We start from the raw sequence: 15,873 nt of genomic DNA, 5'->3' as shown, positions 1-15,873 counted from the left end.
CCTCCAACACAGAGGACAGAGGCACTGAACACGTGAGTGGATGAAGGATGGCAGAGGCTCTACAAGTGGACAGAGAAGACATTTGAGCTGACTGGCCACCAGCCAGCCACCACTGTTCAGGTTGTTTGGATCCAGGGGCAGAAGGTGATAAGCAGGTGGAAGGGGTGTGAGCTGAGCCCCAAAGGGGTGGCTAAAAACAGCAACTGTTCACTGTACTGGCACCTGATAAATAGGATCTTATTCGGTCCTCACTGCCAGCCTGTGAGTAGTGTCATCATCCTCTTATACAGGTGAGGAAATCGAGGCACAGAGAAATAAACGGACTTGTCCAAGGGCGGAGCCAGGCAGCGGCAGAGCTGGGATTTGACTCAGGACTAGCAAATTAAAGATTCTGGCCTCTTTCCGTGACACAATTCTGTCTTCAGTGGCTGGGATGTCTCAGTAGAAGATGAAGAAAGAGGTTCAACTGCACCTGGCTGGTGGCATTGAGCCTCCAGGAAGGGAAGGGAAGGTGCTTGTGATCAGCACAGCTGCCCAGCAAGGCCGAGGCCATGTGGAAAGGGCACTAGGGAGGAAGAGCAGGGTGAGCAGTACAGGCAGAGGACACAGACAGAGGGAAATAAAGGACCTGGGACCAGTATATGAGGCTGCAGATGCCCAGAGCAAGGGGACATCAGGGACCAGACAGTCCAGCCCTTCATTTTACAGGCTGGAGACGGAAGCCCAGGGAGGGAATGTGACCAGCCCTCGGTCTCCTGATGCATTAGGGAGTTGGGACTAGATCCCGAATCCTGACTATTGAAGGTGCATGAGTGGCAGCCATGGGGACAAAATGGTGGCCTCATTTCTCAAACCCGTCTTGTCCTCAGAGGTGGGGGTCCTCGGAGTGTGCCTTTGTATCTTCAGCTATAGGAATGGAGTAGACCGTCAGTGGGAGAGTGGACAAACAAACCGTGGTGTATCCATACAGTGGAATATCATTCAGCCATAAAAAGGAATGAGGCTACAACGTGGACGAACCTCGACACGATGCTGATTGGAGAAGCCAGACACCAAAGGCCACATATCATATGGTTCCATTAATAAGAAATGTCCAGAATAGATAAATCCATAGAGACAGAAAGCAGGTTGATGGCTGCCAGGGGCTGGGCGAGAGGAAGGAGGAGTCTGTTTAATTGGTACAGAGTTTTATTCTGGAGTGCTGAGAAAAAGTTTTGGAACTAAATAGTGGTGGTGGCTGCAGAATATCATGCACGTACTAAATGTCACTGAATTGTTGACTTTCAGATGGTTAACTTTATATCAAGTTCAACTCAATTTTACAAAATGGAGCAAGGATGCTTAGACCATAAGCTCCAAGGTGAAGAATTGGTCTAGTCTTGTCTCCAGCACCTAGAAGAATGTACTAAGCAGGCAGTCAAAAGCACAGCTGAATGAATGAAAAGATAAGTGTTTGGTTTCCTTTAGTCCCTAATAAATTAATGAGGAGGAGGACAACTAGCATCTTTTGAGCACTTCTATGTGTCAGCATTGTTCCAGCTGCTTCACACCAATCACTCTTTTAATCTTCACCATAACCTCTTGAGAAAGCATCAGTAGCATCACTATTTCACAGACGAGGAAACTGAGGCTCAGGGAGGGTAGGTGACTTTCCTGAGACTACTGGGTTTCTAAGGGGTGAGGCCAAGTTTCAAACCCAGAGCGTCTGCCCTCTACACCATCATGAGGACAGAGAAGGGTTCACAAGGTCCAGCTGCCTCGTAAACAAGAAGCACTGCTGAGGCCGAGGGTCTAGACTACAGGCGGTGTGGCCCAGCATTGGAAGATGGTGTTGTGTGGTCATAGGGGGTCAGGTTTCAGAGCCAGGAGGAGGTGATCTCAAACTTGGCTCTGCCACTTACTAACTGTGAGCTTAAGAAAGTGATAAAACTTCCCCGAGCCTCAGTTTCTTCATCTGTAAAATGGGGGCAATAGTAGTGTCCACTTCCCAGTGCTGCTGCAAGGCTTAAGTCAGTCCATGGCATCAAACGCCAGCCTCATGAGGGGCACTTAAAAAGCTTCAGGTTTTTTATTCTTTCAGAACGAGTCCCCCAAGGAAATCCAGAGCTTCCAAGTTCGTACGTTTCTCAGAGGTGTGTAGGCACTTGGCTTGGTCCTTCCTGTCTACACCGCCTCCTCCCTCCTCCATTTTTATGTGCCATCTCAGGCACAGACCTTTTACCCTGACTATCAAGTTTACTACAAGAGACATTGTCATGAGAAGTTAGAAAAAGAAATGAAAGAAGCTGCTTTCTTTGAGTGTATTCTAATCCTCCAACCTTGGTTATACCTCTTCTGTTTCTGATGGAAGAGTTCTGTGGGTCATAGCCCCACCGTGGCATTAATTCATCTGAGTGGATGCCATTAGGACCACTAGGGATGGCATGGGCCCCTCATCTCCTGGGCACAGCCTGTCCCCACAAGCAGCTGGCCAGCGTTATCAGTGGCTCACTGAATAGGGCCTCTCTTGGAGTGACATCCCATGAGGGCAAATATGAAATACAAGGTGGCCTTGCAGGAGAGAACATCAGCTTGTCATGTAAACGTAAGACCACAGTCTTGAAAGAGCAAAGACCCCCGTCCTCAGCCTCCCCGGCTCTAAATTGTTATTAAACAGGAAAACAGACACCGGGCTGCACCTCTCAGTCTGTCTCCAGGCGGCACCGCGTAGGCAGTTTCATTAGGGAGAAAGCGTAGACACTGCGGCAGATGTGGTCACAAATCCCCTTATCCCAGGAGGAGACGTGACTGCCTGATTCCTCGGCTCCAACTTTGGGCTGCCCAGTTCTGTAGGCCTGTCCCCCACCTCTAATTTGATTATCTGTGTCACCGTGAAGCTGGACCTGAGTTCATACCCTTTGTAATTTTCAAAGCATTAGGCTTGGAAAAGACCTTGGTCCTCTGCACAGTCTAAATCCTGGCTCCTCCACGATGTCTCCTCTCTCTGGAAATCCCTGAGAGGGACAGGCTTGTGGAAACCAGAGGTTTTTCTTCAGTAGCTGGAATCAGGGGCACCCATAAGGACTGGGTAAGGAGGCCACCTCTTTTGTCCTAACCTGGTTATGGCTGAGCCCACACGGAAACGTTTCTGTGAACAAGCAGGCTCTTCAATCACATGCTTATGTGCTAAAGAATGAAAAAATGCCTACCATTAGCGCTATAGTCCTGTCCGTGAGGAAACACGCTATTTGAAAGTCTAAATATTTTGGCTGGTTTTTTTAGGACAAGACATTTTCAGGTTGAACAAGACACATTTTATTCAACAAATATTTATTGAGAGCCTGTTGTGTGTGAGGCATGAGCTGGTTCTCCATCTAAGTCCTCTCTGTCTGGAAAGTTCTCTGATCCTACTGTATTGCTGTGGGATATATCTTTAGGGGAAGGGAACTTAGGTGGGCCGATAACTGTTAGGAGCTACCTACAGCATACACTACTTTACATGTGTGTGTTTATCATCTCTCTGTCTCTTATAATGTCAGCCCCTAATTTAGGGTAATGGGGAGCTCTGGAGGAGTATAGAGCAGGAGAGGGGCAACATTTTAAATTAGGAATGCAGTTCTCTGTTTAAAGCTCTCCAGTAACTCTCCCAACAAAATGCTAAGTTCTTATTTTGCTTCTCAGACCATCGGGTCCCCTGGCTGGGTGAGGGCTTGGGGTCTCCTACAGCTCCCTGGAACGAGAATGCAGGAGTGGGGAAGCAAAACCTTGTAAATCAACTCATCTCTGAGTTTCCCTTCCGGAGAGATCCAGGACTGAAGGGGCAGGCAGGAAACTGAGGGCTGAGGATCCTTGCCATAACTGGCACCTTTGTCATGTAACTCCGAGGAAACTGAATGTCCTGTGCCTGTTTCTTCATCTGAAAGTGGAGCTGGGTACCCACGAGAATGTAGAAGGTGGGGATTTCAGCCTGGCATAGTGCTTGGCACAGGGTAGCTGCTCAATAAAAGCATGTTGAATGCATGGAATGTGTGAACCTTAATAGCAACGTTACCCATTTTACAGAGGAGGAAACTGAGGCTCAGAGAGGTGAAGAAATTTGCCAGCAATTATACAGCTGGGAGAGGCAAGGCTGGACCTGCTGGGTCCACTGAGACCAGGTGTGGCTTTGTCCACATCCAGGGGTTGCTATCCATGTCAGGGCCACATAATGACTTTCACAGCATAGGCACTTTTGCCTTTGTGCGCCCCTTCCTCCAAAAAAAAAAAAAAAAAAAAAAAAAATTTTTTTAAAAAACTGTGTCAGTCTAAAAATGAATATAATCCATGCTGGATAATACTCATTTTTTCCTTATTTTAAGAAACAAAGACATTTTCGTGGGCCCCTGTATCTTGGGGCCCCAGCACCATGCGCTGAGAATTGGGCCGGGATCAGAGGCCACTCACCTTGTCCTCCTCGGCCCTGAGGTCGGGCATGGTGCTGACGCACAGGCTGACCGCTGTGGTGGCCACGAAGAGGATGGAGAGACAAGCAAAGACCTTCCCGGGCAGCCCCGACTGTGGGTTTTCCACCATCTGGCGCAGCTGGTCCATGCAGAGCCCCCAGCGTGAGGTGTGCACAGTGGGGCCACAGGCCTCCCGCTGTCGCTGCAGTGCCTCGTCCCGGCGCAGCTCGGCCAGCTCCTCCAGCCTGCTCAGCAGCGTGCGCAGACAGCACCTCTCCAGGTGGGCCTCTTCGATGCCCCAGTAGGTCAGCTCCTCCTGGAAGGACAGCGCGCACGTCTCCTGCAGCAGCGCCAGCTTCCCAGCTGCCAGGAAGCTCACGATCACCCCGAAGGCACTGGGGCTCCTGTCGAAGAAGAACTCCTGGCTGTCCTCGTCATAGTCGTCGCAGAGCTGCGTGATCTCCTCGTAGCTCCGGCAGAGCCTGAGCTTGCTCAGGCGGCTCAGTGGGAACTGGTCCAGTGTGCTCCAGGGCAGGAGGTACCTCCTGCCCCCGACGTTGACCAGAATCTCCTTCTTCAGGTCGGCCACCGGGGAGGCATCCAGGGCACCCACCTTCCGGACCCGGCGGTAGTAAAGGCCCTTGATGGGCCGCATCTCCACAGGGCCTGGCCAGAGCTGACTCAAAGGGCTGCAGGAGCCATAGTCACGGTGGCCTGGGTGCAGGCCCCTGTCTCTGGAGGGCATGGGCATTGCCATAGACGTTCTGGCTCGGGAGTGCTGGGTTCACCTGTCTGATGCCCAGAGGGAAGAGTAAGAAAATGGAGGGGAAATCAGTCTCAAGGGCAGAGTCCTAGATATCGCCCATGTAGATTTTCTCACATTTGCTTTCTGCAACTGCATCTCCATCATTCACTCGTTTAACCTTTCGTTCAACACATTTATTAGGCACCTGCTATGTGCTTGGGATGTATCGATGAACAAACCCCTTCCCTGGTGGAGCATTATTTATATCTCAGAAGAATCTCCCAGGAACTGGTATTTCATGGACTGGGATTTGAGTAATTTGATCCTGAGCTGGAAAAGTCAGAGCCGTGCCACTTCCAGGCTATGTGGTCTTGGGCGTGTGGCTTAACCTCTCTGATCTTGGCATCATCCATTCAAATTACAGACTTGTACCAACCTTGTAAGGTGCAGTTCGTAAAAATAGAGCTTATAGTTATAGGCTCTTCAGTTTGCTGCTGGGCTCCAGTCCTTTATGGGCTGCCACCAAGTGAGGTTACTCAGCCTCTCTGAGCCCTTTGCTTTGTATGACTGGGGCAGTTTGAGTGCCCACATTATAGGTCATGGAGAGGGTTACATGCAGTAATAGACATGAAGTGTGTATTAAGAACACTTCTAGATGCTTCTGATGTGCCAGGCTTCTTCTAATGAACTCAAATGGGGGTAGACATTAGTATCTACACTTATAGATGAGGAAAATGAGGCACAGATAGGTTAAGTATTTTGTCCATTGTCTAGTAAGTTCCTGACATCAGTAAAGCTCAGTGAGTGTCAGTTATTGAAGTTCAAGGAGATGAGGAATGTGACTGTGCTTAGCACAGCCTCGGACTCTCAGGAGGAGCTCCTAACTACTGCTTCATTCCTCCTGTTTGCTTTCACATTTGGAGGACTTTGCTAGGAGGGTGGAGGGGCACCTCCTACACAGTCACCCTTGCTGTGTGACCTTGAGCCAGTTACTTGCCCTCTCTGGGCTTTGGTCTTTTTATCTGCAAAATGAAGGGGTCTCTAATGCTCTCTCCATCTCAGACCTATCTGAGGTGCTTGACTTGGGATAAGCATTTTAGATTTAGACCATTTGTATATTTTAAAAAGATCATCTCCACACTATTTCTCATTCTCAGTATTCTGCAACCATTTCTTATGCTATTCATTCTAGCCAGAGCTGTTTCCAAAGCATCTATAACCTTATGTTTCAAGATGCACTCCAATCAAGAGAAAAACTCTGCAGCCAAATGGAAATAAAAGTTCCACTCAATTTCAGAGTCAGTTGGATTCTGGTGGACAGGGGACAGTGAGTCACAGCCTCTGCATTTCACACTCACTCACCACACAGCGATCTGCTATTCTGCATGCATTATTACTTCACTCGCAATGTATGGCCAGGGGAAGGTGAGCAGCCTGCAGAGAGAAGAGTATTTTGAAATCTGGGGAGCCCTTCCCAAGCTTTCTCATTTTCCCAGTGCAAAAACCAAGACCTAGAGAACTGAAGTGACTTGTCCGAGGTCATACAGCAAATTCAAATCCAACCCAGGACTCTGTCTCCCACCCTGGGGCTCTTTCCAGAACCTAAAAACTGCCCTTTCTGCATTCACTGAACAAACCCAATTTTGCAATCTACTGTCCCACTAACAGCCAGCAACGAAAGCTCTTTCCAGATCACGGGAAAGAAATTCACTCAAAACAGCAGTCTGCCAAGTATGTTTAACAACATCGGCCTGTTCCTGCAAACCCCCACCCCTGCAGTAAACACCAACTTCTTCCCCTGAAGTTTAACTCACCCTCTTGTCTCAGGGATCCCATTTCCAGCTCTTTCTGTGCCAGGCAAGGGGAGCCCATGTCTCGGTGCCCAGGAAAGAGATAGGTTTGTGGTGGAGATGAAGAAGAAAAAAAAAATCCCAAACACAGCAGTTTCTGGCAGAGTTAGTTTCCAATCATTCTTCCCTCGCCTTCTCCAGAAACCAGAAGTTCATTCATTCTGCATCTCTCTCTCCAGCAGCTGCAGGAGAGCCTGGGGGAGTGAGGTAGGGTTTTAAAAAGGACCCATAAGCCCTTTTCCTAGTAAGTAGTGAGGGTCTAGGGGTTCATGCCAGAGGGAGCCTGGCCAGCTGTACTGCTTCAGCAGCGGACTCTGCCTTCCAAGTCCCACAGGGACAGCCAGTGTGGTCCTGCAAGAGAAGTGCGGCGGGGGATGGGACGGGCTTAGAAATAATCTCTCCATCAGCCAGGCAGCAGGAAGGAGCAGCAGCAGCCGCTGCTCTGCAAACTGCCTGGAAGGCAAGGAGGGCTGTCCTCCCTCCCCTACCAAGGAGGAGCATAACTGGGGAGGGGCAGAGTGCAACCTAGGCAGGTGCGCAGCTACCTGTCCCCAGGCACCCTGAGACTCCTCTGGGTGTGCCAGTGATGGGGAGGTGCTCAGGTTGAGGCTGCAGGAGGAACTTTCTGCTGCTTTTAAGCCCAGGCCTGGGACAGGTTCAGACCGAGAAGCCCAGCATCTGAGCCCTGGGTGTGAATTCAGAAGGCTGCATTACCGAATAGGATGGGAAGACGTATGAACTTGGGATTCCGATGAGAAAGTCTGGGTGACCTTGGGCAGGTGAGTTAGTGCCTCTGAGCCTCAATTTTCTTGTTGGTAAAACATGGGAACAAGCAGGGGTTCAGGAGGGTCAAATCAGAACCATAATAGCAAGTTCCTCCTGTAAGTTCGGATGTGGGGTAGGGGTGAGCAGAAAGAAGCTCAGATCTTGGGCCTGGGCCTGGGCTTCGGGTCTGGACCACCTTGCTGTGTGTCTCTGGCCAGCCACTCCACCTCTCTGGGCCTCGGTTTTCTCACTGGCCAAATGAGGACAGTCGAACCAGTGGTGGCTGAAGTTGCAAAACCATCTTCTAATGTCGGCGCTCGCCACACACTGGCTCTTAATTTTCTTAAGAGGTTTTGAAGCCCAGTCTCTTGGCTTCTGAAGGTAAGTTATTTCCTAACTCTGGGCCGGCCCGGTGGCTCACTCGGGAGAGTGTGGTGCTGATAACACCAAGGCCCCGGGTTCGGATCCCATATAGGGATGGCCGGTTCGCTCACTGGCTGAGCGTGGTGCTGACAACACCAAATCAAGGGTTAAGATCCCCTTACCGGTCATCTTTTAAAAAAAAAAAAAAAAAAATTATTTCCTAACTCTATTTTCCGGTCGAGGCCCTGGAGGTCTGGGAAGAGGTGTGCTCAAGGTCATCTTGCTGTTTAGAATCTGAATGAGGTTAACATCTTCACTTTACAAAGACCTGCGATCCAATGCAAGGATCTGGAGGGAGAGTCAGAGCTTGAGTCTTCCACAGCTGGCCTCAGGGGGCGGCAGGAGCTCACCGGGCTCTGCAGCCTGGGTGGTGGGGACGAATCCAGGCACAAGCAGAAGCAGATTAAATGGAGGTCGCCTAGTGCAGTGGCTTTCAAATGGCATTTTGTGAAACCGGAGGGTTCTGCAGAAATGATTGAGGGGCCTGGCGTGGGGGGTAACAACAGGAAGGACAAGCTCCGACCCCTGCCTCAACCACGGCATCTCCACTCTGATCTGTTTTCCCTAGCAAGACTGTAAGTGTAACCCACATAAGTGCCATGGCCCCTCATGGCCCAGTCTCCATGCAATGCCCACTCAGAGATTCCAGGGCATCTGTTACGCATGAAGACGCCCTGCCCCCTTCCCCAGACCCCACAGCTGCTCCAACAGCTCATATAGACCAGACTCCAAAATTATCTTTTCAATTCATGCCGCCCCCCCGTCCCCCATCTCCCCACCTCCCCCAGCTCTTTATTATTTATCTTGACTTAGTCTCTCTGTCTAAATCTTCTTCAACCCATCCCCCTGCTTCTCAGTTCTCTCTGAATCTAGAGTGCACAGGTTCAAATCAAGGTTTTACCACTTCTGTGCTGGGTGACCTTGAGTAAGTGTCTTAACCTCTCTGTGCCTCAATTTACTCATCTGTGACATGAAGATGATAGCACCTCTCTGTTGATTTGTTGTGAGTGTTGAACAAATCATTTTACATTTATAAGCACTTAGAAGAGCACCTGACACAAAGTGAGTCCCATCTGTGCTTGTTAGTATTATGATTATTATTTTAGCAACTTTTTTCCAAGTCACACAAGAAAGATTTAGTGTGAAGACAGAAGTCAACTGTTAAAAAACTTTTTAAAAAGAAAAGTTGAGAGTTACTGATCTAGTACAATCACCTCATTTTACCTATAGAGGAACCAAGACCCAGAGGAGGGGAGAGAATTATCTGAGCTCTCTCAGTGCAGGTCCAGGCCCAGCAAGGACTCGCAGGCCAGTGCTCTATCCACAGCTCCAATGCCTTCTGTTGGCCCTGTCACTTTGCTGGACTCTTTTTTTGACTCTTAGCCTGGTGTCCAGCCCTGTCAGCCCCTGCCCCAGGGCATCCACTGAGTCCTTCCATGGTACCAACCACCTTTTAGCTTAGTGCCACTGTCTTCTTGACTCCAATGTCCTTCCCCTGTGTTCCCTGGACCTCAGCTAGCCAGGGAGGGTAACCCACCCCCATCCCTTTCAGCATCCTGGAGGCCTGGGGTGCCAGGCAATGTGGTAATGCTTCCATTCTCACTGTGTTCTGGAGACTGTCTCCTGCCTCATTTTTCTGATAAGGGCATGGGCCATAGTGACTGTGTGTTGGTTTCCTATGGCTGCTATAACAACACAAATGCAGTAACCTAAAGCAACACAAATTTATTCTCTTATAGTCTGGAGGCCAGAAGTCTGAAATGGGTCTTATGGGGATGAAATGAAAGCATTGGCCGGGCTGTGTTCTCTCTGGAGGCTTTAAGGAAGAATCTGTTTCCTTGCCTTTTCCAGCTTCTGAAGGCTGCCTGCATCCCTTGGCTCGTGGCCTCTTCCTCCATCCTCAAAGCCAGCAATGCTATCATTCCTACTCTGCTTCTGTCTGCACATCTCTGACTCTGACCCTCCTCCCCGTCTCTTTCCCTTATAAGGACCCTTGTGATTACATTGAGCTCACTGGATAATCCAGGCCTATCTTCTCATTTTAAGACCCTTTACTTAATAATATCTGCAAAGTCCCTTTTGCCACATCAGGTAACATATTTAGAGGTTGTCTGGACATCTTGTGGGGGGCAGGGTGTGCATTATATGCCTACCACAGACCTGTTTATAGCAAAAGCCCCACTCCTCCTGGCTCTAGCCAATCCACTTGAGCCAAGATATCCTTTGTCTAATAAGATAACAGAAGGACCCCTAACCCACAGGCTGAGATGGACCAATCAAGCTTTCTCCCTCTCTTTCCTGAGAATTTGGACCAGAAGACACAGATCCTCTGGCAGTGGGAGGTGGGTGTGGCCTGTGAGATGATTGAGCAGGAGGCTGGTGGCTGCACTGAGCCACGTGCAGGGAAGAGCAGAGAGGAAACCACAAGGGCAAAGAAGGGTTTCCCACCGACCCAGAGAGAGGAGCAGAAATGGGGCCTTGTAGAGCGGGAGAGGGAAATCTTCTCCATTCCTGGCTCTCTGGGTCCTGGGCTGGTGCCCGTGGAGGCCTGACTGTCTTTTGATTTCCAGCCCTGTAGTCTGTGCTTCCTCACAATAAATCGTCCTTTGACAGAGCTTGCTTGAGAGGGATTCTGTTCCACGTGCCCAAAGAGCTGTGGTTAGTGCATGGCTGCAGAATGGAGGTCCACCGTGAGGACTCTGGAGTGGGCTACCCATGTTCACACCCCAGCCCTAGCTCTTTCAAGGGCACTTTGGGCAAGTTATGGGACCCTCTGAGCCTCAGCTTCTGCATCGGTAAGGTGGGGCTGACAATTGTACATGCTTCACACTAAATGAGTTGGTTTCTGTGAAACCCATAGCACTCTGCCCTGCGCTGCGTGATACGGCAGCTGTTGTCATCGTCGTCGGTGTTAGTCCGAGTATACCTCTCTGTACTGCTTTTGTGGAAGGAAAAAGCAAAGTCCCAAAATTGGTTGATGTGGTCACACCTAGTTCTTACCTTCTTATTCAGGTGTCGCCAAGGCCTGGCTCTTTCTTCAAGTATCCTCCAGAGGTGACAGTTGTCTTCCTCCCTCAAAATGGGGCAAGAAAAGGCGGAGCTCTTGGTAGGTAGAATAGTGGCCTTCCAGAGATGTCCATGTTCTAACCCCTGGCAACTGTACGTGTGTTACTTTACGTGGCAAAGGGGAATTCAGGCTGTAGGTGGAATTAACGTTGCTGATCAGCTGACTTTAAGTAGGAAGTGTAGCCTGGATTTACCAAGTGGGCCCTATGTAATCCTAGGGTCCTTAAATGAGGAAGTGGGAGGCTGAAGAGAAAGTTGGAGTGATGTGACGTGAAAAGGACACAACCGTCACTGCTGGTTTTGAAGATGGAAGAAGGGTCGGACATGAGCCGAGGAGCACAGGCAGCCTCTAGAGGCTGGAGAAAGCAATGAATGGATCCTCCCCTAGAGCCTCCAGAAATGAATACAGCCCTGCCAACACCTTGGTTTCAGCCCTGTACGACCCATTTCAGATTTCTGGCATCTAGAGCTATAAGATAATAATTTTGTGTTGTTTTAAGGCACTAAGTTTGTGGTACTTGTTACACAGCCACAGCAAATTTAATATAAGCACTGACTCGGGGAGGAGGCAGGCAGGTCACAACCCACCATATTTGTGATTTACTTAGGGATATTTGTGATTTACTGAGGAGAAGGTTCTGCCTTCTCTCTCTAGCCAGGCCTCCCAGCACCTGCTTCCAGAAGTTAGGATCCCTCCATCCATGTGACAGACATTTATGGAGCATTTATTCTGTCATGCTGTGTTACTCACTGGCTGTGTGTCCTCAGGCAAGTAGCCTCACCTCTCTGTGTCTCAGGACAGTGGGAGTAATATTACCCCACCTTACAGGGTTACTGTAAGGAGTGAATGAGTTCATGCACGAAAAGCACTCATTTCAGTGCCCAGCACATGGCAAATGCTCAGCGAGAGCTGGTCATTACTTTCGTCACCATCACTGTGGTTTATTATTACAGGAGCTCCAAGTCTCCTGACAGCAGAGCATGAGAAGAGCTGGAATAGATGGAAGGAATCCCAGGTTGCCCCAGTGTGTGGAGAGCCTTGTAACTGTGGCCTGCTGGTTGTCTGGGAAAAATGTTCCTGAGGGTGGCATTTGCCAATTACTGTGGTGTAAACACCCTTACTCTGACCGGTTGTGAGCTAACCACCTGACGTTCCTGAACACAGTGTTGAAAAGAGATGTAAGGACTGGCTCTTGCAAGCCTGTGCCAGGTGGCTCCAGTACATCGCTCTGTGTGTATCTCCCCAGGGAGGTCAGCAAAGTGCTCCCAAAGGAGGGACCATGGTTAAGCCTCGGTGGAGGTGCAGAAGTTAGCCATGTGAAGAAGCAGGTGCTGCCAGATGGGGCATTTGGGGCCAAGGCAGGCGGGCTGGAGAACACTGTGCTTCTGGGAAACTGGAAGGGATTCAGCATGACCAGAGTGTTTAGTATGAAGTAGAAAGTACCAGGAGGAAAGGCAGAGGGGCAGTAGGAATCAGGAAACAGTGGGCCTCTTCTACCTTGCTGAGGAGTGTGGACTTTACACTGTGGGCAACAGGTGTGGGAGCCATTGGTGAATTTGAAGCTGTGTTTCCCCACCCTGGAGCATTCTAGCATCACCTGGGAGCTTTAAAAAAAATCTCCAACCACTGGACCACATCCAGATCAAGTCAATCAGAATCTTGGGGTTTAGGACCCTGCTTATCGGATTGCTTTGAAATCTCCTCAGGTGATTGTAACATGATGCCAGGCATGGGAATGGGTGCTTTAAATCAGAGAGACATGATCAGATATGCATTTTCAAGAGCTCACTTTAGCTCTCAGATATTGCTGGAGTCAGTGTAAATTGGTGCAACCTTTTTAAAGAGCAATTTGGCACTATTGATCAAAATAAGAAATGCAGACACCATCTGACCTACAATCATAGGTCTAGGAATTTATTTTGCAGATATACATGCACACATGCTCAAAGATATGTGTATAGAGATATTCATTACAGCATTGTTTGTGATAGCAGCAGATTGGAAATGACCGAAATATCCCTCATCAAGGGACTGGTTAAATAAACGATGGGCATAAAGGCAAGAGAACTCTGCAGCTGTTAAAAAGAACCAGGGGAATCTGTATGTACTGACGTGGAAGGACCAGCAGACGCATCAAGTGCAAGATGCAGAACGGATCACACTGTGTGTACTAAGTTGTGTAAAAATAGGCAAGAGAGTGTTGTGTATGTGTGTGCATAGAATTTTTATTTCTGAAAAATGGTTAAGAAATGAGAAACTGTGCTTGCCTCTGGGGAGGGAAACAGGGTCTTGGGGGAGGGCTGAGAGGGAAATTTCTTTTCTCTGTATATCATTTTATACTTCTTCAGTTAGTTGCCAACTAACTCAGAAATTAAAAGGCATTCTGGTATGAGTTGGGAGGAGGAACCAGCCTGGCAAAAAAGAAGTTATTTATCAGACCAGGCTGGTGGTGGTGGAGTGGGGAGAAACTCGGAAGGTTCTGGACTATTGGCAGTTGATGGGTGCTGACCTGCCTTCAGCTGTTTTGGCTCCGATCACACCACATTAGGGAGATTTGATTAGTGGTCAAGGCCACAGACCCCACTGGCGTGACATGAGCAGTCCTTGGGCTGCTTTTGTCATTCAAAATGGACTCACTGGGGAAACCGAGGAAACTTGGTAATTTCCATTATGCACTTGAAATAAAAGCACACTCAGATTCTTTACCAGTGATGGTCCAGTCAAAGTCAAGTTGCCTCCAGGAGCCAGGGGGTGACACAAGGCAGGCTGGCTGGGGCTTGGCAAATGGGGAGCCCAAACCCCCTACTCAAAGTGGAATGTGGGTCCAGTGTTGCAATATCTTTCCATTTGAGAGACTGTAATTGTCTATAATCCTGATTTTTATGCTAAATCTCTTAAACTTTAAATGTTTCCAACTAACTCAGAAATTTGTAAAGCACCATGGAGATGGACAGGTGTGTATCTGATGATGCAGCATTTCTACTCCTAGGTGTGCAGCCAGGAGAGATGTGCACATGTTCCCACCAACGGGCATGGGTTAGCAGCTTTGTCTCTGCGCTGTTTTATAACAGCTGCAAATCAGAATGCCTGCGAACAGAACAGATAAATAAATCACATTCACACAATGGAAATCATGTGCAGTGAGATTGTACGTGCTATGACCATTTGCAACAACGCAGAAGAGTGTCACAGTCGTCATGTCGCGTGAAAGAAGCTAGACACCAAAAGAGCACATACAACATGATTCTGTTCATGTAAAATTCAAAAACAGGCAATGCTTACTCTACACTGATAAAAGTCAGGACAATGACTACCTTTGGGGGCAGAGAGACTGGGAGGGACACAGGAGAGAGGCCTGGGGGCTGGTCATGTTGGGTTTTGAACTGGGGCTGACTACACAATGTTCAATTTGTGCAAGTGATCTGTGCACTTTAGTATCGATGTCGTATTTAAATTTTTACGGGTTTTTGTTTGTTTGTTTTGACAACCACACCATGGAGGGCCAGATAAGACAATATCAGTGGGCTGGAGTCAGCCTTGGCTCAGCGTTACAAGCAGGTTATCACAGAGAATGGCTTCCAAGAGCCTGGCCTTTCAAAGCTGCTCGAGCCCTGTGTGCTCTATTTTTTGTCAGCCACCTGAAGGCTGTGACTGTGGCCAGCTCTGTGTCCTCATCTTTCCCTGTGACCATGCCCTTCCTCTCTCCCTCCCTCCCTCATGGAACGCTGAGGTCCTTGAGGATGGAGGAGAGTCAGAGGTGAAGGGTCTGCCCTGCCACCTTGCACCTGCCCCCTACCTTCCTTTTCTGGGAAGGGAAGAGACAGATAGTGTACAGCTGCTTAAGCTTTCTATTTAAAAATATTGCTCGAGATGTAATTATTCCCAGCAAAAGATGCAAGCTCTTTCTGAGAGCAAGTCAGTCCTCGAGCAGTTTGCAGAAGTTGTAGGTTGTCAGGGACAGCCACCTAGAAAGGGACATGCTGTTTAGTTTAAACTTTGAATGCCAGGCAGCTGAGGCTCCTGCAGTGGCCGAGGCCTTTCTATTGGAGCAGGGGTGACTCCCTAGGGAGACTGAACGTCATTATATTCTGACTGGGGGATTACAGAGCAGAACACAGGCTGGGGTCTCAGCAGCTTCCCTCTCCTCCAGATGCTTTTATCTTTTTATTATGAAATTTTTCAAGCAAGTAGAAAAATTGCAAGACTAGTGCAATGAATAACCCTATTCAGAGTCTAGACTCGTAATTGCTAGCATTTTGGCATATTGACTTTATATATGAATATACTTGTATACTTTTTTCTCCCTGAAGCACTTCAAAGTAAGTTTCAGATGCTGTGACATTTCACCCTTGAATTCTTCCCCATGGACATCCAGAAAAATAAGAATAACTTTCTACATAACCACAAAACCAGTATCACATCTAACGCAATGAACAATAATTCCCTATTATCGTCTAATACCCACTCCATATTCAAATTTTCCTGTCTCCAAAATGTCTTTTATCGTTATCTTTTAAAAAACCAAGATCTAATTAAGGTTATGTTTCTTTACTTTTTAATCTCAACCAGTCCTCCGTCCCTTCCCTGCACCTTCTTCCCCCC

At 48.6% G+C, this 15,873-nt stretch overlaps 1 protein-coding gene across 1 annotated transcript in view; it reads right to left on the bottom strand.

Annotated features, from left to right (window-relative positions):
* KCNG4 (potassium voltage-gated channel, subfamily G, member 4) overlaps nt 1–7,009 on the bottom strand; it is a 14,275-nt gene extending 7,266 nt beyond the window's left edge. The window contains exons 1-2 of the mRNA XM_008565329.1: nt 6,981–7,009; nt 4,423–5,213 (exon numbers count right to left, since the gene is read on the bottom strand). Coding sequence (XP_008563551.1) covers nt 4,423–5,178 — 756 coding nt within the window. The 5' untranslated portion in view covers nt 5,179–5,213; nt 6,981–7,009. The remainder of the gene's footprint in view (nt 1–4,422; nt 5,214–6,980) is intronic.
* Nucleotides 7,010–15,873: the final 8,864 nt, after the last annotated feature.

Source organism: Galeopterus variegatus, unplaced genomic scaffold, assembly GCF_000696425.1.
Source record: "Galeopterus variegatus unplaced genomic scaffold, G_variegatus-3.0.2 Scaffold197, whole genome shotgun sequence".
NCBI classification, from domain to species: domain Eukaryota; kingdom Metazoa; phylum Chordata; class Mammalia; order Dermoptera; family Cynocephalidae; genus Galeopterus; species Galeopterus variegatus.
This window is presented reverse-complemented; position numbering and strand designations above follow the sequence as displayed.